Source organism: Rhododendron vialii, chromosome 3a (genome assembly GCF_030253575.1).
Source record: "Rhododendron vialii isolate Sample 1 chromosome 3a, ASM3025357v1".
Taxonomy (NCBI): Eukaryota; Viridiplantae; Streptophyta; class Magnoliopsida; order Ericales; family Ericaceae; genus Rhododendron; species Rhododendron vialii.
The window spans coordinates 15,540,293-15,563,859 of record NC_080559.1 but is presented as its reverse complement, the minus strand read 5'-3'; the positions used below and the strand labels follow the sequence as shown (position 1 = coordinate 15,563,859).

General features: G+C 39.2%; 2 protein-coding genes across 2 annotated transcripts; both read left to right on the top strand.

The window, feature by feature from the left end:
* The first annotated feature begins 2,912 nt into the window (after positions 1-2,912).
* Positions 2,913-4,160, top strand: LOC131321144 (uncharacterized). Its single transcript, XM_058352151.1, has one exon. It carries the CDS (start codon positions 2,913-2,915, stop codon positions 4,158-4,160), a length of 1,248 nt encoding a protein of 415 aa, XP_058208134.1.
* A 2,247-nt stretch (positions 4,161-6,407) lies between these two features.
* On the top strand, positions 6,408-6,994 carry LOC131321143 (uncharacterized). The gene is made up of 2 exons (XM_058352150.1): positions 6,408-6,505; positions 6,598-6,994. The coding sequence occupies exons 1-2, from the start codon at positions 6,408-6,410 to the stop codon at positions 6,992-6,994; spliced, it is 495 nt and encodes a 164-aa protein (XP_058208133.1).
* Positions 6,995-23,567: the final 16,573 nt, after the last annotated feature.

Genomic DNA, 23,567 nt, shown 5'->3' with positions numbered 1-23,567 from the left:
CCCAGTCTCCTGCAAAACCCTAGATGGATCCCTTTGGGTTTGTGTGTTTGGTCTATTGATATTTATTCCTCTTTATGAAACTAAAATTCTGCAGTTGTATATGTATAATCTATGTTCTTTTTGTAGATTACTTGAAGAATACAAGCTTATTCAATGTAAAGACCCGTAAATTCGTAAAATCTATTTAAATATTTTATAAGGAATAAAAAGGAGGAAATTGATTTGAAATAATGAGATTTGGGGTTAATGTGTTAAAATTGTATACTTGAAGGGAAAATGTGTGATGTGTGCATAGTGTATATGTGTGTGGGGTGAGGGGGGCAGGGAATTTTATTTCCCTTTTCTCTCCATCTCCCCCGTTCCTCTCTCCTTCTCTCGGCTCCCACTCTCCCACTCTCACTCTCACCAAATTTCACCCAAACAATTCAAAACCCACACAAAACTACCTCCAATCTTTCATTCCTACGCGTATTGGAGTTTGTTTCTCGTCGGATTAAGCTCGGAGGAAGCGTATTTCATCCGGTTTCAAGTTTTGGAGCTAGGGCTTGGAAAACCCTTAAAATTCGTCCTTCAATCTTGAGGTAGGGAGTTCTACCTTTCAATATATGTTTATGACTTGTCTCTACTACTTGATTTGTGCCATTGATCTTGGTTATTGTTGTTGATGTTGTTGTGGTTGAGAAACCCATGAAAATCTGCTCGAACAACTTTTGTTATCGATACCTTAGCCTTTGTTATCGATACCTTTGTGTTTCAAAACCCAGAAAATCACTTGTTATCGATACCATTTACCATTGTTATCGATACCCTTTCGTCTGGAACTATTTTTGACCAAATGGTATCGATACCTTTGTGTTAGGTATCGATACCTGTTGCTTATCTCCAGCTTTTGCTGTTTTGCTTCGTACTTTACCGTTTTGGTTTCCAATCACTTCCAACCCATTCAAACACTTCCCGAATGATCCCTAACTTGATTACTTGTAATCGAAGACCTCGTTGAACATTCCCATGACCTTAATGCTCATTTGAACTTGATTTCACGAAAATCATTTTATAAATCATTGTTGGATTGGAAAGGCATGAATGTGTTGACAAAAGGATTTTGAACCTTATGGACACGACAAGAACATTTCAGGACATCCCGAATGGGTAAAGTGTCTGGCAGAGGACATCGGGGTCCTTTAATTGGCCCGATTTGAGCTATATGCTCGTATTTGATACTTCAGGACATCCCGAATTGGTAAAGAGCCTGGCAGAGGACATTGGGGTCCTTTAATTGGCCCAGTTGGAGCTTCGGCTCATGACACATGTACGAGACACGTTTTGGCATATGGTGTTTTCAAAGTTTGTTCAGTAAGATACATGATTGGTTTTGAAAATGAAAGGTTGGAATTGAATTACTATGGTTGCCCTTCTATTGGTTTTGAGTTGCCATCTTTCATTCTGTGACCGTTCATGCATTTCATATGCATACATTGTTAGATTAGAGCTTTCTACTGGGCTAGTCTAGCTCAGACCTTACATTATCTTTCAGGTACTAACCTTAGGCAGTAGTTGCATGCTTGGAGTGCTTGGGCGTGGACATGATTGTCGAAAGCTAACCTAAAGAGTTACTAAGTCATCTTTGTGATTTTTCTTTTGGAAGATGTTTTCGTAACTCTATTTGTAAATCTTTTGATTAAAGAATATTGTACCTTCTTAAATCTGATTTGATATTTTGTACTATGTTGATTTGGGCCATAGAGCCAATGATGTACTTTTTGGTAAACATTTGGACGTTGAAATGTAACTGATGGAAATGAGAATGTGAAACTATTTTGGGGTATCGTACGGTTTATTGTGAGGTTTTATCCATGAAAATCCATTATAATTATGTTGAAAATCGAGAGCTTGACAACTTGGTATCAGAGCGAAGGCCTAGAACGCCAAGAGACCGTGGGGAGACGTTTCGTCTCATGGGTTCAAAATGTCGCACCTTCTAACATAACTTGTGCATGCTTGTGTGACTAACATCTATGTGACTACTTGACATTGCATTTTTTTTCTCATCGTAGAGTAGTGTAGAGTTGTTAACCCGTGTTGGGAAGTTGAGGCTTGACCTCATGGTAATAGTGTTATGATTAATAGTTTTCTTTCTTATATTATGTAGTAAGATGCCTCCGAAGACGCGTGTTAAACGAAGTGGGGCTGGAACCCGGGGTGGTAGAGGTCGTGGTCGTGGTCGTGGCCGTGGGGTGCCACCTGAGGACGAGGTTAGTCAGCTCGAGGAGAATCCTGGTGGAAATCCGGGGGCTGGGGTCGGTCGAGGTGCAGGGGTACCTCCTAATCAAACTCAATTTGCTAGGGACCTCGTCGCAGCACTTACAGCTGCAAATCTTCTAAACCAAGCTCCTAGGGAGAATTTCGAGGATCACGCTATGGTGGCAATGAGGGAGTTTAGTCGTAGGAACCCTCCGATGTTCAATAGGACTAGTAGTGACCATTTAGTAGCTGACCACTGGCTGGCTCAGATCCGTAAACTTTTTAGAGCCTTCAATATTACTGAAGATAACATTCGGGTAGGCATCGTGGCCGTTCAATTAGTTGGGGAGGCCGGCGAATGGTGGGAATCCGTCCTAGAGAGTAGAAAGGATGCAAGGAGGGCGACAAGGACTGCTGCTCAAGTGAACGAACCAGATGTTGAAAATCTGACGTGGGCTGAGTTTGAGACACTCTTTGAGGATCAATACTTTGCGGAAACCTCACGTGAGAATTTGAGGGATCAATTTGAGAAATTGGAGCAGGGTAATATGACTGTATCGGAGTACGTGCAGAAGTTTCAGTCCTTGTCTCGTTTTGCTCCGAAGTTGGTGGCAATGGAAGAAAGGAAGTGTTGACGATTTGAGAAGGGGCTCCATAACACTGTGAGGAGAATGGTGATAGCCCAACATAAGATGAAGTTTTCTGAAATGGTGGAGTGCACGAGAAGTATTGAAATTCCGAAGGAAGCTCAACGAAATGCAAGGGCTTGGAAACCAAGTCAATCAATGGGAAGTTTGAGTTCTTCTTCGGGTAGTTTTGGGAGTCAAGGGCGGAAGAGTCAGAGAGAACCATCTCAGCAACCACCTAATCAATCCAACTTTAGGGTGCCTTCTTCTTCGGGAACTCGGGGTACCTCATCTAGACCTTCGATTGTGTGTTACAGGTGTAACCAACCAGGGCACGTCCGTACTCAGTGTCCTCAGCTTCTTAAGGCATGTTATAATTGTGGTAAGACGGATCATCTTGCTTGGAGTTGCCCTCAAGGGGCGGGAGCGCGTAGTGAGTCGGGCTCGGTACAGCAGTCAGGGGTAGGGCGTGGTGTTGGCCAGCAGTCTTTTCGAGGTGCTCAGAGGCAACAGCAGCCTCATTTCCGCCAGACATCGTCAGTTCAGAGTTTTGGGGTTGACCGGGGAGCGAGTTCGTCCGCACCTTCTCAAGGTTCCGGTCAAGAAGGAGGTTTTGTGCAGGGTCAGGGTACCCAGGGGCATGTTTTCAACATCAACACTAATGCTTCACCTTCAGTTTCTCAGGCCCCAGAAACATCGGTTGTAAGGGGCACTTTTCTTCTATTCAATTCTTTCGCTAGGGTACTATTTGATTCTGGAGCATCACATTCTTTCATTGCCACATCATTTGTATATGCATTGGAGTTGGACATCGAAAATCTTGATTCGCCGTTGTTTGTCGAGACACCATTAGGGGGAAAGTCATCTTTAAGCCGTATCTGTAAGGGTTGCGAACTCGTTATTTGTGACCATCACTTCGTTTTTGACTTCATCGTGCTGGACATGTTGGGTTTCGACCTCATTCTTGGAATGGATTGGTTATCTACATTCCACGCAACGATCGACTGTTTTAAGCATCGTGTTCATATATGTCCGCCTAAGGGTGTTTGTTTCGAATTCCATGGGGAGCGTCGGGAACCTTTAGCACCGTATTTGTGTGGGTCTCGGGAAAGGGAGTCGGCTTATGCTATGTTGGCGAGCTTGACGTTAGATGAGGATATGTCTACGCGTGGGAAGTTACCTCTAGTGGTTCGCGAGTTTCCTGATGTGTTTCCTGAAGAGTTACCCGGTTTGCCTCCCGAGAGAGAAATCGAGTTCACGATAGACTTGCTTCCAGGCACCGCTCCTATCTAGATTCCTCCTTATCGTTTCACACCCACCGAACTTAGAAAGTTGAAAGTTCAACTGCAGGAGTTAGAAAATTTGGGGTTTATTCGTCCTAGTACATCACCGTGGGGAGCACCGGCCTTATTTGCCCAAAAGAAGGACGGTTCACTTCGTTTGTGCATCGATTATCGCAAGCTTAACCGTGTGACCATTAAGAATAAATATCCCATGCCAAGAATTGATGACTTGTTTGATCGACTCCGAGGTGCCACTTGCTTTTCCAAAATTGATTTGAGGTCTGGTTATCACCAATTGAGGGTTCGTAGAGAGGATATTCCTAAAACTGCTTTTTGTACTCGCTATGGCCATTACGAATTCATTGTAATGCCATTCGGTCTGACAAACGCTCCAGCTACTTTTATGGATCTCATGAATCGTATCTTTCGTGCTTACCTTGATCATTTTGTGGTTGTATTTGTCGACGACATTCTTATCTATTCATCCACAGAGGAGGAACACCAAACTCATCTTACCATCGTTCTAGAACTCCTAAGGGAACATCGTTTATATGCTAATCTTAGTAAGTGCGAGTTTTGGTTACCCGAAGTTAAGTTTCTGGGTCATATGGTTTCGAAGGGAGGAGTATCCGTTGATCCGGGAAAGATAGAATCCATTATGAACTGGCAGCAACCGAAGAACGTGTTTGAAATCCGAAGCTTTTTGGGGTTGGCCGGATACTACCGTCGTTTTGTTCTCGACTTTTCTCGTCTAGCGGCACCGATGACTAGGCTAACTCGAAAGGGGACCCGTTTCGTTTGGAGTGACCCGTGTGATACGACTTTTGAGGAATTGAAGGAGAGGTTGACTACTGCACCTGTTTTGATTGTGCCCGAACGTGGAATTGGCTACTCCGTGTATTGTGATGCTTCTAAAGAAGTATTGTGGTGCGTATTGGTGCAAGCAGGGCTAGTGGTAGCATATGGTTCGAGGCAATTAAAGACTCACGAGCGGAACTATCCTACTCATGACTTCGAACTTGCGGCCGTCGTCTTTGCTTTGAAGAGTTGGTGTCACTACTTTTATGGTGAGAAATTTGAAGTCTTCTTCGACCATAAGAGTTTAAAGTATCTCTTTTCTCAAAAGGAGCTTAACTTGCGTCAACGTCATTGGATGGAACACATAGAAGATTACGATTTTGAGCTGCATTATCATCCGGGTAAAGCGAATATTGTGGCGGACGCGTTGAGTAGGAAACCGATACATTTAGTGAGCTTAGCCATACGTGAGTGGAAGATGGTGAATGATTTAGGCCATTATGCTTCGCACTTCGAGGAGGTTCAGGAAGGGGTCACGTTATGCAACTTGACCGTGCAATCGACTTTATCGACTCGAGTAGTGGAAGCTCAACAACACGATGAAGAAGCTGAGGAATTTCGTACCAAATTCCTTAGCGGTGAAGCTCGAGATGGGTGGATGATTCACGCCGACCAAAGTTTACGTTATCAAGGGAAGTTATTCGTACTCGTTTCGTGTCGGGAAGAAATCCTACGAGAGTTTCATCATTCACCGCTAGCCGTTCATCCAGGAGGAAAAAAGATGTATCATGACTTGCGTAGGCAATTTTGGTGGCCGGGAATGAAAAGAGATGTTGTGATCTTTGTGTCCAACTGCCTTACATGTCAACAAGTAAAAGCCAAACATCAACGACCTGCGGGAGAACTACAACCGTTACCGGTGGCCGAGTGGAAATGGGAGAATGTGACGATGGATTTTGTTACGGGTTTGCCGAGATCGCCAAGGGGGCATGATGCCATTTGGGTTATCGTGGACCGTTTCACCAAGACCGCTCACTTTCTACCTATCCATGTTACCGATTCCAATGAGACGCTTAGTCGTTTGTATATTCATGAGATTATTCGACTTCACGGGATTCCCGTATCCATTGTGTCCGATCGAGATCCGAGATTCACCGCACGTTTTTGGCAGAGTTTGCAGGCCGCTTTGGGCACGAACCTCTTGTTTAGTACCGCCTATCATCCGCAAACCGATGGTCAATCCGAGCGAATGATTTAGATTCTGGAAGATTTGCTTCGAGCTTGCGTTATGGATTTTTGGAGAAATTGGGAAGACTATTTGCCATTGGTAGAATTCGTGTACAACAATAGCTATCAATCGAGTATTGAGATGGCTCCGTATGAAGCATTGTATGGGAGACCATGTTGATCACCCGTGTGTTGGACCGAATTGGGAGAGGCTACGTTAGTGGGGCCGGACATGATCAAAGAGACTACTGAGAATATGAAAACGATTCGCCAACGACTTTTTGAGGCTCAAAAGAGAACAACCGAACAGGTTAAGGTGATTCGCCAAAGGTTGCTAACCGCTCAAAGCCGACAAAAGAGCTATGCCGATCGTCGTCGTCGCCCATTATCATTCGAAGTGGGAGATCATGTGTTTCTCAAAGTATCGCCACGTCGAGGCTTGTCACATTTTGGGAAGAAGGGAAAGCTTTCACCGCGTATATCGGTCCATTTGACGTTATCGAGAAAATCGGGGAGGTTGCGTACCGTTTGGCCTTGCCGCCAAGATTATCGAATGTGCACGATGTGTTTCACGTATCTATGTTAAGAAAGTACGAACCGGATCCGTCACATGTGTTAGAATGGTCCGAATTTGAATTGGAAGCCAACGCATCTTACGGAGAAGAGCCGATATGTATCCTGGATACGCATGATCAAGTGTTGAGGGGTAAGACGATACCACTAGTGCGAGTGTTGTGGAAGAGTCAGGGTAGCGAGGAATCGACGTGGGAACGAGAAGATGAAATTAGGGAGAAGTATCCGTACCTATTTTCGGAATGAATCGATGTGAGTGTTTAACATCGAGGTATCATATTATTTGACCTGTTGCATATCAATGTGGCGCATGACTTAGATGAGTAAGATTATTTAAATTTCGAAGACGAAATTTCTTTAAGGAGGGTAGGGTGTAAAGACTCGTAAATTCGTAAAATCTATTTAAATATTTTATAAGGAATAAAAAGGAGGAAATTGATTTGAAATAATGAGATTTGGGGTTAATGTGTTAAAATTGTATACTTGAAGGGAAAATGTGTGATGTGTGCATAGTGTATATGTGTGTAGGGTGAGGGGGGCAGGGAATTTTATTTCCCTTTTCTCTCCATCTCCCCCGTTCCTCTCTCCCTCTCTCGGCTCCCACTCTCACTCTCACCAAATTTCACCCAAACAACTCAAAACCCACACAAAACTACCTCCAATCTTTCATTCCTACGCGTATTGGAGTTCGTTTCTCGTCGGATTAAGCTCGGAGGAAGCGTATTTCATCCGGTTTCAAGTTTTGGAGCAAGGGCTTGGAAAACCCTTAAAATTCGTCCTTCAATCTTGAGGTTGGGAGTTCCACCTTTCAATATATGTTTATGACTTGTCTCTACTGCTTGATTTGTGTCATTGATCATGGTTATTGTTGTTGATGTTGTTGTGGTTGAGAAACCCATGAAAATCTGCAAAAAATCTGCTCGAACAGCTTTTGTTATCGATACCTTAGCTTTTGTTATCGATACATTTGTGTTCCAAAACCCAGAAAATCACTTGTTATCGATACCATTTGCCATTGTTATCGATACCCTTGCGTCTTGAACCATTTTTGACCAAATGGTATCGATACCTTTGTGTTAGGTATCGATACTTGTTGCTTATCTCCAGCTTTTGCTGTTTTGCTTCGTACTTCACCGTTTCGGTTTCCAATCACTTCCAACCCATTCAAACACTTCCCGAATGATCCCTAACTTGATTACTTATAATCGAAGACCTCGTTAAACATTCCCATGACCTTAATGCTCATTTGAACTTGATTTCACGAAAATTATTTTATAAATCGTTGTTGGATTGGAAAGGCATGAATGTGTTGACAAAGGATTTTGAACCTTACGGACATGACAAGAACATTTCAGGACATCCCTAATGGGTAAAGTGTCTGGCAGAGGACATCAGGGTTCTTTAATTGGCCCGATTTGAGCTATATGCTCGTATTTGATACTTCAGGACATCCCGAATGGGTAAAGAGCCTGGCAGAGGACATTGGGGTCCTTTAATTGGCCCAATTGGAGCTTCGGCTCATGACACATGTACGAGACACATTTTGGCATATGGTGTTTTCAAAGTTTGTTCAGTAAGACACATGATTGGTTTTGAAAATGAAATGTTAGAATTGAATTACTATGGTTGCCCTTCTATTGGTTTTGAGTTGCCATCTTTCATTCTGTGACCGTTCATGCATTTCATATGCATACATTGTTAGATTAGAGCTTTCTACTGGACTAGTCTAGCTCAGACCTTACATTATCTTTCAGGTACTAACCCTGGGCAGTAGTTGCATGCTTGGCGTGCTTGGGCGTGGACATGATTTTCGAAAGCTAACCTGAAGAGTTACTAAGTCATCTTTGTGATTTATCTTTTGGAAGATGTTTTCGTAACTCTATTTGTAAATCTTTTGATTAAAGAATATTGTACCTTCTTAAATCTGATTTGATATTCTGTACTATGTTGATTTGGGCCATAGAGCCAATGATGTACTTTTTGGTAAACATTTGGACGTTAAAATGTAACTGATGGAAATGAGAATGTGAAACTATTTTGGGGAATCGTACAGTTTATTGTGAGGTTTTATCCATGAAAATCCATTATAATTATGTTGAAAATCGAGGACGTGACATTCAACCATTTTGAGGAGAAGGTACGGACTAAATCTATGTACTTGTGTTGTTACTTCTGCTAGGTTATGATATTGGTTCTGGGTCTTTCTTTCTTTTTTTATTGCTTCATTGTCATTTGCGCTATGTATGTTTATCAATTGGCTGATTAATCAACCGTGTAGGTAGTTCATCGCAAAAAATCGAAAGACCACTGCCTTTTACTTTCTTAGTCCAGATTCAGGGTTGTGTGGGTTTCAAATCACCCCTCCCCATTTTTTGTACCCAGCCTCTGTACCACCTCTAGAATCGTGACATATGTTCATTCCCTCATTATACTCCAACCCTAACACTGGTCCAATTAATCAAAGCCAGTGCTTCCCTCATATGTTCATTTCCATGAAATACATTCTGATTGATATGAGTTATGTGTCAAATAATGGCCTGGGCTTTTATTGAATTGCTTTTTTTCTAAGCTTTTAGTTGATCTTATGGGTACTTCTTAATCTACTGTTTACTTCCAAGTAAAATAGTTACAGTCTACATTCAACCCTAATCCGTAGGAGTTCAAAATGAACTTTATTTGTTGAACTACATTGTATATGCACTCTCTCAGTGAACAGTATTCCCTATATCTACTATTTAGAAAATTTTACTGACCTCCCCTAAGGTTTCTGACAAATGCAGGTACCCCCTGAGGTTTCTGAAATTACACTGACATCCCCTACTTTTGCTGACAATATCAATATACCCCTTTCACGTTAACTTACCCTAGATGGCATTAACCCCACTATTAAAAAGACCAAAATACACTCTAATAAAAAATAAATAATTGCACAAAGTCCTTACTTTTTATACCACTATCTTACCTTACAAATTTCGTAAATAAAAAACACTAACAAATCAACTTTTTATCATACATCAATGTCCATAATCGAATAATAAACACAGTGCAAACATATATAGATTTATTTTCATTGGCAGTAATCGATATAAGCACGGGAACATGATTATAGTTATGTATGAGTTTTTTTTTTTTTAAAGGTCATTTTTTTCCTTTTTAACTAACCTATTAATCTAACTAAGGGTGCGTTTCTGCTATATAATTGGACTACAGATAATAGCAATAGTGAAGTTGTTTACGCTAAATGGTATTTTAGTTCATATATTTTTTAGGAGAATGACTTTCTTAAAAATTTGTGAAAACATGAATTTTAGTTCATTTAATTAGCAAAAACGTTCTCTAAAAGTATTAGCAAATTTTTTTTTTGTAAGTCGGCCTATGTATAGTCGTAATAAGAATGCACAAGATGAAATCTTGTAGTTAGTTTAAGATTTTCTCTTGTTGGTTATGAGCAAAATGCTCAAGGAGAATAAACAAGCTTGCCCTTTTTTTTTGTTTTTTAAATATCTCAATTGACTTCTTGACGGTTAAAATCAAAGTGCAAAAGAGAATAAAAGAAATGTACCTGGGACTAGATCGTGGGTCTGTTTTTCTTTTCTTTTCATTTTTTAATCCAAAGATCCTGGGCCTGATATTACCAGTAATTTTATCGTCCGCGTATTATCCCTATGTGGAGCTTATTTTCATGTGCATAGGTGAGTGTCATCCCAACGCCTTGTGGATTCGTCAATGGATAACCTGGTCGTTGAGGTCTTTGTAGCCAACAAAGGGCTTTGGATGTTGGGATTTTGTAACCTCCGGGCAATTTTCTGTTCTTTTTGAGCAATGAATTGCTTGTTATCTTCAGTCACAAAAAAACACATCTACTAACTTATACCACTCTTTTTTTAAATAATCACGTGCTCGAGTCAGCTTGCGCGCACCTCGAATAATTACAAGACCTTGAAATAACAACTCAATAGGAGTTGATAGCACATATATAGGAGGTGTCGAACCTGACCATTGTTATCCACATTAATTACACAAAATGCTTTATATATATTAACATGTCCTTAAAATATCTATACATTAAAAATAATCCATATGATATAAAATTGATACCAAATCTATACATTAAAAATATCTCCAACTGTCACACTTCGCCCCGCAAACGTCACGCAGTGTGAACCCAAGTCGGTATAGCCACGTGACATTCCACACAAAGACTAACAACAAACTATAAAACCAAACAGAATACTTATTACCCTAAAACATAAAGGAGTCAACTTATCAATCACAACCTCGCATAACTAAAGCAAACCACAACTTCTATTACAACACATTAAAACAACCGACAACTTAATTACAACCCACTACTCAAGCGCTCAAACACTCACACTCTTAATTACAATTTATATAAAATCAACTTCTAAATAAACTGCCTAAAACCCGCTTGACCATCACCATTACTCAAAACTAGAATTGGTTTCGTACGGTAGGTATTGGGTTTGCATTGATACAATTAAAAAAGTGCAGAGTCTAATTTGTTTCACGGGTTAAAATTCTAGGGTATACTAGTACTAGTGCATGCCCGTGTCTGAAGGCACGACGCAACGCTTTCTAAACATAATTTAAATGAAATATGAAGCACCGGTTGTTTTTGATTAAAAAAAAAAAACCATTTTTTTCGAATTTTTTTAGATAGAACGGTTGTTTTTAACTCCATCTCATATGGGGTGAATTCCGTATATGTATGTCTCACCCCATATGAGAGGACGTTACAAATAACCGTTAAATGAAAACTTTGATCTGGTTTCCCTCTTTGTAATGTTCAAAATTTAAAAATAACACAGAGAATGTGGAAGGTTGGTCCTTTTTTTTTTTTTTTTTTTTTGGGGGGGGGGGGGGGGGGGGGAGGGCGAGAAAATCACAGAGGACTACAATGTAAATAAATTTGAAATCAAAACAAAATTGCAAAAGTAAACCTTGACCCAAAGTTAAACAATCCCGTGATAGATTAGACAATAGTGGGAGTTTTGCAATCGAAATAACCATTTAAATTGAGAAAAAAAAAATGGAGTCAACCTTGTTTCAAATCAGCTGCGATTGGGAGTGTGTGTAGAGAGAGAAGGAGGAGGAGTCATTGATCTACCCTTAGATTTGTGACCAAAACTAATCTAGAGAAAATATTCATTCTCGAAGAAAATCACAGCGCTAAGGAGGGGTGTCGGCTTTGGAAGCGGAGAGCTAGAAAGGAAACGTAGAAGAGGAGAGAGAGAGAGAGAGAGAGAGAGAGAGAGAGAGAGAGAGAGAGAGAGAGATCTCAACTTTGAACATAAAATCTAATTAGTGGCAATTATGCAATTAACACTGTTTGAGAGAGAGAGGGAGAGGGAGAGCCGTAGGATTTATGGGGTAAATTAATGGTTAGGATTTATGTAGGACATAAGATTCAAAAACCGTTCTCCCTTAGTATGTAGATTATCAATTATCTACTAACTAGCGCATGCCCGTGTCTGAAGACACTGCTCCGAATCGGTGGGCAAAAAATTATTCTTGAATATCTCTCTAACCTCTTTAACGCAAAGGCCAAAAAAAACTCAAACATAGCATCCTCCTTCACTCATCAATATTGTTTTAAAAAAAAACTCAAAATAGTTCAATTTTTTTTTTTCGAAAAAACACATAGAAGAATTGTGTGTATTTTTATAAAAAGGATTGTTTCCTTTTCGCGTATGAATCCAAAAATGATTATTTCTTTTTTACTGTAGGAAAATCAACCTAAAATGAATCAACTTAAAAGCAAATATTAAATTGAATGTAAGGAAATCAAGTTTAGAGAAATCAATTGAAAAAAGAAAGGGTGTAGGTGTATATAATAGAAAATATTCATTCAATCCGACGGCTATAACCTTATCAGAAAGTACGATCGAACGGTTATAGATGCTTCTTTATTTGTATGCCTAGACATTTTTAAAGAAAATTGCTCAATTTTATAGTATAGATGCTTTGTTTGAAAGTTGAGGAAATTAAGAGAAAAGAAGAGAAAGGAAAAGGGAGCCGCTATTTGCAACCTACAATTTTCTCCATATAGCCCATTATCTTCATACAATCCATTTTCTTCATAAAACCCGTCTCCCATATTTTAAAATAAAATTTACTCCATTCAACCAACTAAAATCACCTAAATTTACTCCATTCAACCCACTCTCTCAGTCTCAATCTCTCTCTCCCGGCTATCAAAGCCCTAAAACAAAACCCAAAATTACACTTTACCACCAAAATCAAATCTAAATGTAAAACCTTCTCCCTCTCTGTTCTCTGTCATCTCTCTCTCACCCTTAGGACTGTAAATAAACTGAGCCGTTCGTGAACTGTTCAAAACTCGATTAGGTAAAGGCTCATTTAAATTCGATTCTTGTACTAAATGAACCGAACCCAAGCCTCAATTTTCTGGTCATTTCATAAATGAGTCAAACATGAACCGACTAGTATTCAGTTCGATTAGACTCGCGAATCTGAAGTATATGGATATCATGGGAGTTTTATATATGCACATAATGAAAATTGTAGAATTTGTACAAGTGTAAGCATTTACAATTACTAAAAAGTTATTTATTTATTTATATGTTTTTATCACTTTATATACCTATGAACATATTTATGGACATACTAAACTTTTTATTTGCATTTTTAGACATGTATACATGAAAGCATAAATATATGATGTTATCGGCTCTTTAAAGCTCGTGAACAAGCTTGAATTCGACTCAAATTGAGGTAAGATTGGCTCGGTTTGGGCTCGTCAAATTTTTATTGAGTTCGGCTCGAGTTCAATTAAGTTCGCTAAAAAAACTTAACAAATGACTCTAAACATTCTAATATTTGGCTCGATTCGGCTCGTTTATATCCCTACCCTCCCTCCCTTCTCGTTGTTCTTGTAACGACCCTGATTTTTGGTAAATAAAAATTTCGTTAAATATTTAAATTTTATCTTAATTACTTGGATTTGCTACTAAAAATTTCTTTTTAATTTTTATAATCCGTCATAATTAGATTTGAAACTTATAAAATTATATCTTTCACGCCGAGCAATCTAGTCATTTTCTAAAGACAAGTATGCTTGTAGAAGCACTCGTATTTTTTTCTAGTGAGTTAAAATAAAATCTTTAAATTATATTTCTTGGCTAGAAATCCTACTTGGCAAGTAGAATTAGTTTCCAACCAATTCGTTAGAAAACCTTAATTACCGTTTCAATCTAGTTACAATTTCCTAATCCTAGATGGACCTTTTCGACCGTCTTGGAGCCTTTTGAACCCCCCGAACCCTAATTGAACCCTTAGACTTTAGGGGTAATCATTATACCCCATGACAAGTCATTTCAAACCCTAATTATGACCAATATTCTTTTACCCCTTGGTCCATAATTGTTAGGGGAATTTTTGTCCCTTGGTTAATAGACCTTTGACTTACCAATAAGCATGACAAGACAAGTCATACAAAGAATCCCATCATTTTGCTTCCAAGGGAAGCAAGACTAGCTTTGCCATGCATGCACGCCTATGTTCTAGTCTTAAAATCCTAGACTTACTTTCCTAGATTTTCTTGGATGTATATAGATACAAGTGAGAGAGAGAGAGAGAGAGAGAGAGAGAGAGAGAGAGAGAGAGGAGGCCGGATGGAGAGAGTGGGGTGGAGTGTGTGCATGAGTTTTGATTACTTACACAAGCAACCTTTATAGCCTTAAGCCTATTTTTTTGACTACATGCCAACCCATTCTAGTCTTCCAAAGTACAAAGCTAGGCCATGATTATATTCCTTCTTGCAAGCAACCTCCCCATAGACTTGACAAGTCCAAAACCCTTCATGATGACCTAAGATTTGGCCTACAAATGGAAGTGACAAGTCATGGAAGACTTGGCATGCTTTCAAGCTTGATTGGACATGACAATGGAGCAAATCCATGGGGAAAAGAGAGGAGAGGGGGGGGGCCGGCCATATGGAGGAGGGAGGGAGCCAAGACTTGTGCCTATAAATAGCAAGCTCACTTCAAGTTCAACTCACCCCTTCACTCCCTTGCTTACATTCCTCTCCAAACACCATTTCCAGTTCCAGTCAGCTTACTGCCCTCCACAAATCTTCATTTTTCTCCTGCTTAAAGTAGTTTTTAGAACCAACTCCCTTCAAGAAAGTTGTAGAGCACTTCGAAACCTTCAAGTTAGACCCAAGAACCACCCCAATCGATGAAGAAATGACAAAGATATCGGCATCCGAAGTTCAGTAAAAATCTCGGATTTCTATTTCCAGACAGCATACTGTCTTCTCCTTTATCACCATTTTTCTCCTACCTAAAGTAGTTTCTAGGATCAACTTCCTTCACGAAAGTCGTAGAGCACTTCGAGAGCTTCAACTTCGACCCAAGAACAATCGTATTCGGCCAAATATTGACCGAGTTTACTGCCATCCAAAGTTTGGTCCAGATTTGCAAGTTCACCGCCCGTAGAAAATCTTCCAACTAGCTTATTCGGCCCCGACTAAGTTTCGGATCAAGGTAGATAAATCTCTACTCATTTTTCCTAGTATAACTTTAGTTATTTTGCTTATGATAAGGCAAGTTAAAGTATTAGGAATAAATAGCAAGCTCGTTTTACAAAATCTTGAAATGACATTACGATCATGTAGATTTTCTCTACTCACTTCCCTAAGTATACGTAGAACCCTAGTCCAATAACTCTACGTATAGTATAGAATCTACGTTAGAAAGTAGCATGTTCTTGATTCAAAGTATCAATATCGTAGATAAGATTATCTATTGTTTGGTTTCAAGTAAATAAGCTTATCGTTTAAAATGCATGATTGTCAATAAGTTTATCTCACTAATGGAGGTATGAACATGTTGGATAAATGACTTTGTCTTGAATAAACATATGTTGTATTGAATTTCTCAAAAAGTAAGATATAACGATTTTCGAAAGATAAGATTTTAACGCTTGAATTGAAGTATTCATATTTTGATCTTTTCGAGCATGCTTAGCAATATAGAATTGGATGATCTTGTTAGATTACAATGAATGATTTATGGTTGCGTATGTGAAAGGTCCTACCGCGGAGTCTATGCATGAGAACGAGACACGAAAATCGAGAAAATAGAAACATGACACCTAGGGTGTGGTTAACAAGAAAAATGTGTTTCGAAGGAGGAAATATTTTTGAAACTACATAATGACCGATTTTGATGGCATTATGTGAGATGTGTGTGTGTGAATGTGTGCCAATGGGAACCCGGGACGGCAGAACCATTGTGAGGATACTCGGGAACCCGGAACGGCGGAACCGAGGTTGGGTGTGTGGCTTGGTTATCCGCGGAGAGGAGCCAATGCAAATGTGTGCCAATGGGAACCCGGGACGGCGGAACCATTGTGAGGATACTCGGGAACCCGGAACGGCGGAACCGAGGTTGGGTGTGTTAAAAACGGATTTTTGAAAATGTTGATTTGGTGATGAAAAGTGAAAATGGAGACACGGTCTACGATGAGTTGCATAGGAGAAACACAGAAAAAAAAAACATGGACACCAACGATACTTGAATAGTGAATGTGGATGTGTGATTGTTACTATTCGTCGTATATGATTTACTGTTTGTAAGTTATGAGTTAGTGGGTAGGGTTTACTCTATTGAGCGTTGTAGCTCACGGTGTTGCCTTTTTGGTGACCCTGACATATTATATGGGTGGCGACGCCGGTATAATGTGTCAGATTTCTTAGATGAACAGGATAAGATGTACACCATGGAAGCTTTTGGAGCAGAGGAGCTTGCTAGGATGGAAGAGCAAGCAGAGTAGTATTAGGAACCCTAGTTTCCTTCCTTGTTGAATAAATGTACCTTTCCTTATGATGTATTTATGATGTAATAATGAGCCAGACTCTTTTTATTATATAATAAATGCCTCATTTAACGTACCCAAAATTGGGGGCGTTACAGTTCTCCATCGCCACCACCACACACCTTTGCCGCACCACCACTGCACCATCTCTCCTTCTTTGAGGTACGTCCTCTCACACTCTCTCTGTCTCAATCTCTCTCTCTCGGTATATACATACAAACAATACATTGTGTACATGCATTATGAAAATTTCCCCCCATCAATAGGTTGTGAAATCACTTGAGATAGTTTGTGAGCACTGTAATTGAAGCATGTGGCTGTCATGCGTTGAAGCATCACCCTAAAAGTACCAAAGATAGAAAAAATTCTTAAAAAATTGGTTTTCTTGCTCTTTAGATTCATTTCGGCAATTGATTGTCGAAACAATATATATAGTTTGGTAATTAACTCTTGAAAACATAGACTTATTCAAATTTTAACAACCAAATTTTCTTATATATTTTGGTATTTGCTTATCGAAATGTTATTTCACAAAATAATTTTTACTAGCCATACTAGATTCGGAACCTGAATGTTGAAAAGGGCGTTGTTAAATGGTACGTAATTACCGAAAAGAATTAGGTATTACAATAACTACTTATCGAATTTATATTTCACAAATATAGGTTCAAATAGTTCGATTTTTGTATTCAATTTTTTAAAACACTTTTTGGTGGTTAAATGTGGGAAAACACATTTTTTCTGGACCTAAAAATCCGAAATTTTGGGGGCAAGAAAAAATTGCTCGATTGGGGAAACTTATTGCTTGACGCGAATTCGGCTCCTAAGGTACAATGTTTGTCACAACACTTTTGTTCTCAACCATTATAGCATCGCTAAAAGAATTTGATTCCATTTCAATTTCGAAATCAAAACCTATAAGTGAGTCATCTTTACTGTTTTCAATGGAAGGAGAAGATGAGACCAGAGATGATGATGAACAGGGATGGATGGAGGAAGGATGAAGACGACTGTGTTGTGGGTTTTTTCAACAATGTCAACTATGGATTGAGGGGGGTAGCGGAGGAAGACAACTGATATTGGATTGTGGTTGTGTGAAGAAATTTTGTGTAGGATTTTATGTTTGTGTGTAAAAATTAATAAGGGTAGCTAGGTCATTTCACGTTCAGGTATAAGGGCAAGTAAGTCATTTTGTATTAGGGTATCTTTGTACTAGGATGAAAAAATTTTAATGGGTTGTACGGAGAAAATTGTGAATTGCGAATAGCGGCGAGAAAATTGAGGAAAAAAATGAGAGAGAAATTGTACTATTCACACTTTTAGATTTTTTATTTTATTTTCTCCCCTTTTTCTCTCCAAACAAAATAATGAGAGAAGTTTTTTTAATTTTTCCTTTCTTTTTCTCACTTTCCTCAAGTTTTAAACAAAGCAAGTTTTTCCCCAAAATTCTTTGTAGGTGCTCGCACATTAATTTCTTCTCTTTGGGTCCATTTGATTAGCGAGAAAAGTGGAATGAAAAGTGAAAATGATAGAAAGTGAAGTGAAAGAAAATAAAAAAGAAAATTTATTTATTTTTTCTCACATCCGTTTGATTAGAATGAAAATTTTGCAAAAAAATAATAGAGAAAATAAGTTATCTTTGTTTGGAGGGAATAAAATTGGCGAAATTAAAAGAGAAAAGGTGGAGGGAAAAATGATAAAGAAGAAAGTTAGAGTAATTGTTGTTAATTTTTTCAGAATTCTCTACACATTTTGTGAGAAAGAGTAAAGCAAACAAGTTTTCATTTTTGTAAGAAAAAGTAAAGCAGGAAAGCTCTCATATTTTAGAGGGTTACATGAACGTTCACTTTCTGCCATTTTCTAGGATATTATGTCTTGTTTTTTTTACTTTTTCAAAAGTATTTTTCAAAAGATTTATCCTACTTTCAATTATTTCTCTCTCCACTTATTATCTCTACTACTCTCATGAATTTTTTTCAAAAACTCTTCCAAACAAAGCATTAGTGCCATTTTCTAGGATATTATTTCTAAAGCTATTCACAGTAGTATAATCAAAAGCCAATTGTTTTTAAAGTTAACAATGTTGGTGCAAAAGATGGCTCACAATGGTATAATCAAACTTAGCAACAGTCTTAGAAATAATCAAATTTTGGGCTTTGGATAACCAAAACTAGCAACGTTTTTCAATAATCAAAATTGTGGACTCCATACCACATAAGTTAACTAATTCCAAAATTTGTATACACGCGTATTTCAATTGGTAATTTTTTTTTATCTTCTTCGCCTACTCTATATCTTCTTCACTTCACCCATAAATTATTTCTCTTTTTTTCCCTCAAAAAGTGAAGCTCATATTTCTCGATCATCTACAATTCAACCCATTATCGCCGGATTAAGGTATTTCACTCTTCTTTCCCATTTCTATTTTTTTTCCCAAAAAAATTCATAATAGGAGGGAAGAAGATCACTGATTTTTCCCCAAAATTAAGAGAGAAAATTGATATATTTTTGTACAAAAAAAACGTAAATGAAGGGAAGTGAATGACAAAAAACAAAGGGGGAAAAAGAGTGAAATTGTAGTGGACCCTTATTTTGGTTTTGGACTAGAAGTGACTATTGTGAATTTCAACATTGTTAAACTTAGCAACCTCTTAAGAATGAATAATCAAAAGCTGATGTGTCAACTTTTGATTATCCTTTTTTGATTATACCACTGTGAATGGCCTAAGAGCATCTCCAACGAGAGATGTCAAATCCTACGTGGACATGTTAACGGTAACATTTGACACCAAAATTCAATCCAACCCAACAGCCTTCTTTGATGCCAATTCCTGCGTGGATTTGAAGACAAGCTGTAACGCCCCCCAATTTTGGGTACGTTAATAAGGCATTTATTACATAAATAAAGAGAGTCTAGCTCATTATTACATCTTAAACAAAGGGTACATTTATTCAACAAATGAGGGAGCTAGGGTTCCTAACTACTGCTCCGTCTGCTCTTCCATCCTAGCAAGCTCCTCGGCTCCAAATGCCTCCAAAGTGTACAGTTCTCCCTGTTCATCTATGAGGTCTGACACATTATACCGGCGTTACCACCAATATAATATGTCAGGATCACCAAAAGGTAACATCGTGAGCTAAAACGCTCAATAGGAAAATCCTTAACCCCAACCTTAAACTTACAAACAATATATAACAATGCATAACAATCACACATCCACATTCGATATTCAACTACCGTTGGTGTCCTTGATTTTCTGAGTTTCTCCTACACGACTCATCGTAGACCGTGTCACCATTTTCACATACCAATCAACATTTCCCAAAATCCTTTGTTTAACACACCCAACCTCGGTCCCGCCGTTCCGGGTTCTCGAGTATCCTCACAATGGTTCCGCCGCACCGGGTTCCCATTGGCACACAATTGCATTGGCTCCTTTCCGCGGATAACCAAGCCACACACCCAACCTCGGTTCCGCCGTTCCGGGTTCCCGAGTATCCTCACAATGGTTCCGCCGCACCGGGTTCCCATTGGCACACACTCACACACACAACTCACATTACGCTACCAAGACTAGTCATAATGTAGTTTCAAAATATTTCCTTCCTCGGAACACATTTCCTTCATTAACCACACCCTAGGTGTCATGTTTCTACTTTCTCGGTTCTCGTGTCTCGTTTTCATGCATAGACTCCGCGGTAGGACAAAAGTATACATGAATCATTCATTGTAATCTAACAAGATCATCCAACTCCATATTATATCACAAGTAATACAAGCAATTCATAACTCGAATGCTTCGAATCAAATGGTAAAGCTTACATTTTCGAAAAATCGTTCATTCCTTCTTTTTGGAAAGTTCTAAACAACATATGTTTATTCAAAGTAACAAGTTGATTATCTCAACATGCTCATGCTTCTATTAGCGATAGTACGTTGGTATTCCAAACATTACCAGCAATATATAACCTTATCTACTAGAGAAAATAGTTAGGGATGTTCTAGTTATAAGAGTATCCTACATTATACTGGGGATGGAGGATAAGGAGATCCTACCTTTCTTCTTGGCGGTAGTGCGGCTACGGAAAGTGCGGCTACGGAAAGTACGTCGGTGATCGAGCAGAGTAACTTCCTACGGAATGCTTATGGTAGCTTCGAAAGAGAAAGGTTCTCTCGAAACTAAGTCTTGACTACTACTACTATTACTTTTGGATCGAGAGGGTGGTTGGGTGGCGGTTTATTGGCGGCTTAGGACGAGTTTCTTGAAGAACACAAGAAGAACTTCAAGAACAAGAAGGACTAAGCAAGAACAAAGGAAGAATACAAGTTTTTTCTAGAGAGAGAAGTTGCTAGGTGAAGGTATGAGCTGAATGGCATGAGGGTGGCTCTATTTATAGCCAAAACCTTGGCTCTCTCTCCCTCTCACAAGGCCGGCCCCCCTCTCTCTCTCCATATCTCATCTTTTCTTGATTGAAAGCTTGATGGGTTAGGCTATGTATGGCTTGCACAACTTCTACCTGGTTTTTAGGCATGCAAGGCTAGGTTTTTGTACCTTGGATTGGATTATGGAAGATTTGGTGGAGGGAATGAGGGTTTTTACAAGATTTGGTGATTATACTAACATAAAAAGACAATTGTAGGATAGATTTTGGCTAGGGAGAATATACAACCATGGATTTGAAAGGATGCAAGAAGATCATGGTGGTACAACCCTATCTTTCTTTCTTTCCTCTCTCTCCCTTTCTCTCCCTTTCGGCCCACCCTCTCTCTCTCTCTCGGCCCTCCCTCCCTCTCTCTCTCTCTCTCTCTCTCTCTCTCTCTCTCTCTCTCTTGTACACTATATATACATATTTAAGAAAGGTCAAGTATAAAAGTACATGGGTACAAGATTTTCAAATCAATTAACCCATTAAAGAATTCCAATTAGGCACATGTTCCTTTAAACTAATAGATTATGTACTATAGGAAATCAAGACTTTTATATAAAAAAATTCACAAGTACACATGTCCATATATTTAAATATATAAAGAAGTACCAAGTATCTAATAGAATATAAGGTTAGGATTCTCTTATTAAAATAATCATGAAGTACTAGTACTTAAGTATTATTAAAGTACTTTTAGAAATCTAGAGATTAGATTTACCCTTATATTTTAATGCATATAAGCACATGGAAAATCTATAGAGGGATTATTTAATAGATCCATGTACTATGTTGGAAGATTAGTGCTATCATCCAATGGATAACATTTTTCCTAGTAGTTATTATCCAATGGGCAATGGTTTCCCTAGCGGTTAATAACCAATGGATAATGGGGAAAAAAGATATCTAATAAACAATACATATATGTCCTTTGCACATGTGAATATACACCAATATAATACTATATCCTGTACTAATCAAATATTCTAATGAATGGCCTATTGTCTAATGGACAAAAATTACCCTAACATTTATCGCCCAATGGGTAATGGTCCAAAGGTAACTAAATGGATTGGTAGCTAGGTCTCTCTAACTAGTCTGGTTAGAAGCTAACTATACTGGCCAAGAAATATAATCTAATAAACGAAAGGGCTAACATCCGAATAGAATTCAACGAGAAAATTATAAGGCCATTCAAGAGAAAATAAAGGATTTCGAATAAACAACGAGATTTTTATTCACTAAAAATCGGAGTTGTTACAACCTATCCCCCTTAAACAATTTCGTCCTCGAAATTATGTGTACGCTCGGATTTGAACAGGTGAGGGTATTTTGCTTTCATGGTTTCTTCTCTCTCCCATGTGGTTTCTCCAGATCCATGGTGCTTCCATAGAACTCTTACCAATTTGATGGTCTTGTTCCGGATTATCTTCTCACTTCGGTCTTGAATCTCTATGGGTTCTTCTTCATACGTCACATCTTCCTCGATAGTGATGTCCTCCCAATTGAGAACATGGGTGGGTAAGGCGAGGTACTTGCGAAACATTGAAACGTGAAATACGTTATGCACTTTATCTAACTGTGGCGGTAGGGCTAGACGATACGCAACCTTCCCAATCTTCTCTATAATGTCGAAGGGTCCGATGTAGCGTGGTGACAATTTTCCCTTTTTCCCGAATCTGATGACTCCTTTCTTTGGTCTAATTTTCAGGAACACGTGATCTCCTACTTCGAAGGTTAATGGTCGGCTCCTTCTATCCGCATAACTCTTCTGTCGGCTTTGAGTGGTCTGGATTCTTTATCGGATGGTCTTGACCTTCTCCGTGGTATCTTGTACTAGGTCAGGTCCAATTATTCCCGTCTCTCCAACGTCTGTCTAGCAAATTGGGGATCGGTAGGGTCGACCGTAGAGAGCTTCGTACGGTGCCATCCCAATACTTGCTTGGTAGCTGTTGTTGTAGGCAAACTCCACCAATGGTAGGTGCTGCTCCCAGTTTCCGGAGAAATCCAAGGCACAGGCTCTCTGCATGTCCTCCAATGTCTATATTGTCCTCTCCATTTGTCCATCTGTTTGGGGGTGGAAGGCTGTACTAAGCCTTACATCTGTTCCCAAAGCTTTCTGCAATCCCTTCCAAAAATATGATACAAAACGTGGATCCCTATCAGATACTATCGAGATAGGTACTCCATGAAGGCGTACGATCTCTCGAATGTACAACAGGCTCAGTTGCTCCACGTTCTCTGTCATTTTCACAGGCGGAAAATGCGCAGATTTGGTGAGTCGATCCACAATCACCCAGATTGCAGTGTTGGATTTGGCAGATCTTGGTAGTCCAGTCACGAAGTCCATTGAGATGTGCTCCCATTTCCAGGTTGGAATTGGTAATGGTTGAAGGTCTCCTCCAGGTTTCTGGTGTTCAGCCTTGACTTGCCGGCACACTAGACAGGTAGACACGAATCGGGCTACGTCCTTCTTCATTCCTTCCCACCAGTACGTCCTCCGCAGGTCATGATACATCTTTGTACCGCCAGG

Excerpts from the sequence above, each read along its gene's own strand:
- LOC131321144 (XM_058352151.1), top strand. The coding sequence starts at position 2,913 with ATGGTGATAGCCCAACATAAGATGAAGTTTTCTGAAATGGTGGAGTGC.
- LOC131321143 (XM_058352150.1), top strand. The coding sequence starts at position 6,408 with ATGATCAAAGAGACTACTGAGAATATGAAAACGATTCGCCAACGACTT. Across the intron at positions 6,506-6,597 it reads GTTAAGGTGATTCGCCAAAG|TATCGCCACGTCGAGGCTTG; the intron begins GTTGCTAACCGC and ends TGTTTCTCAAAG.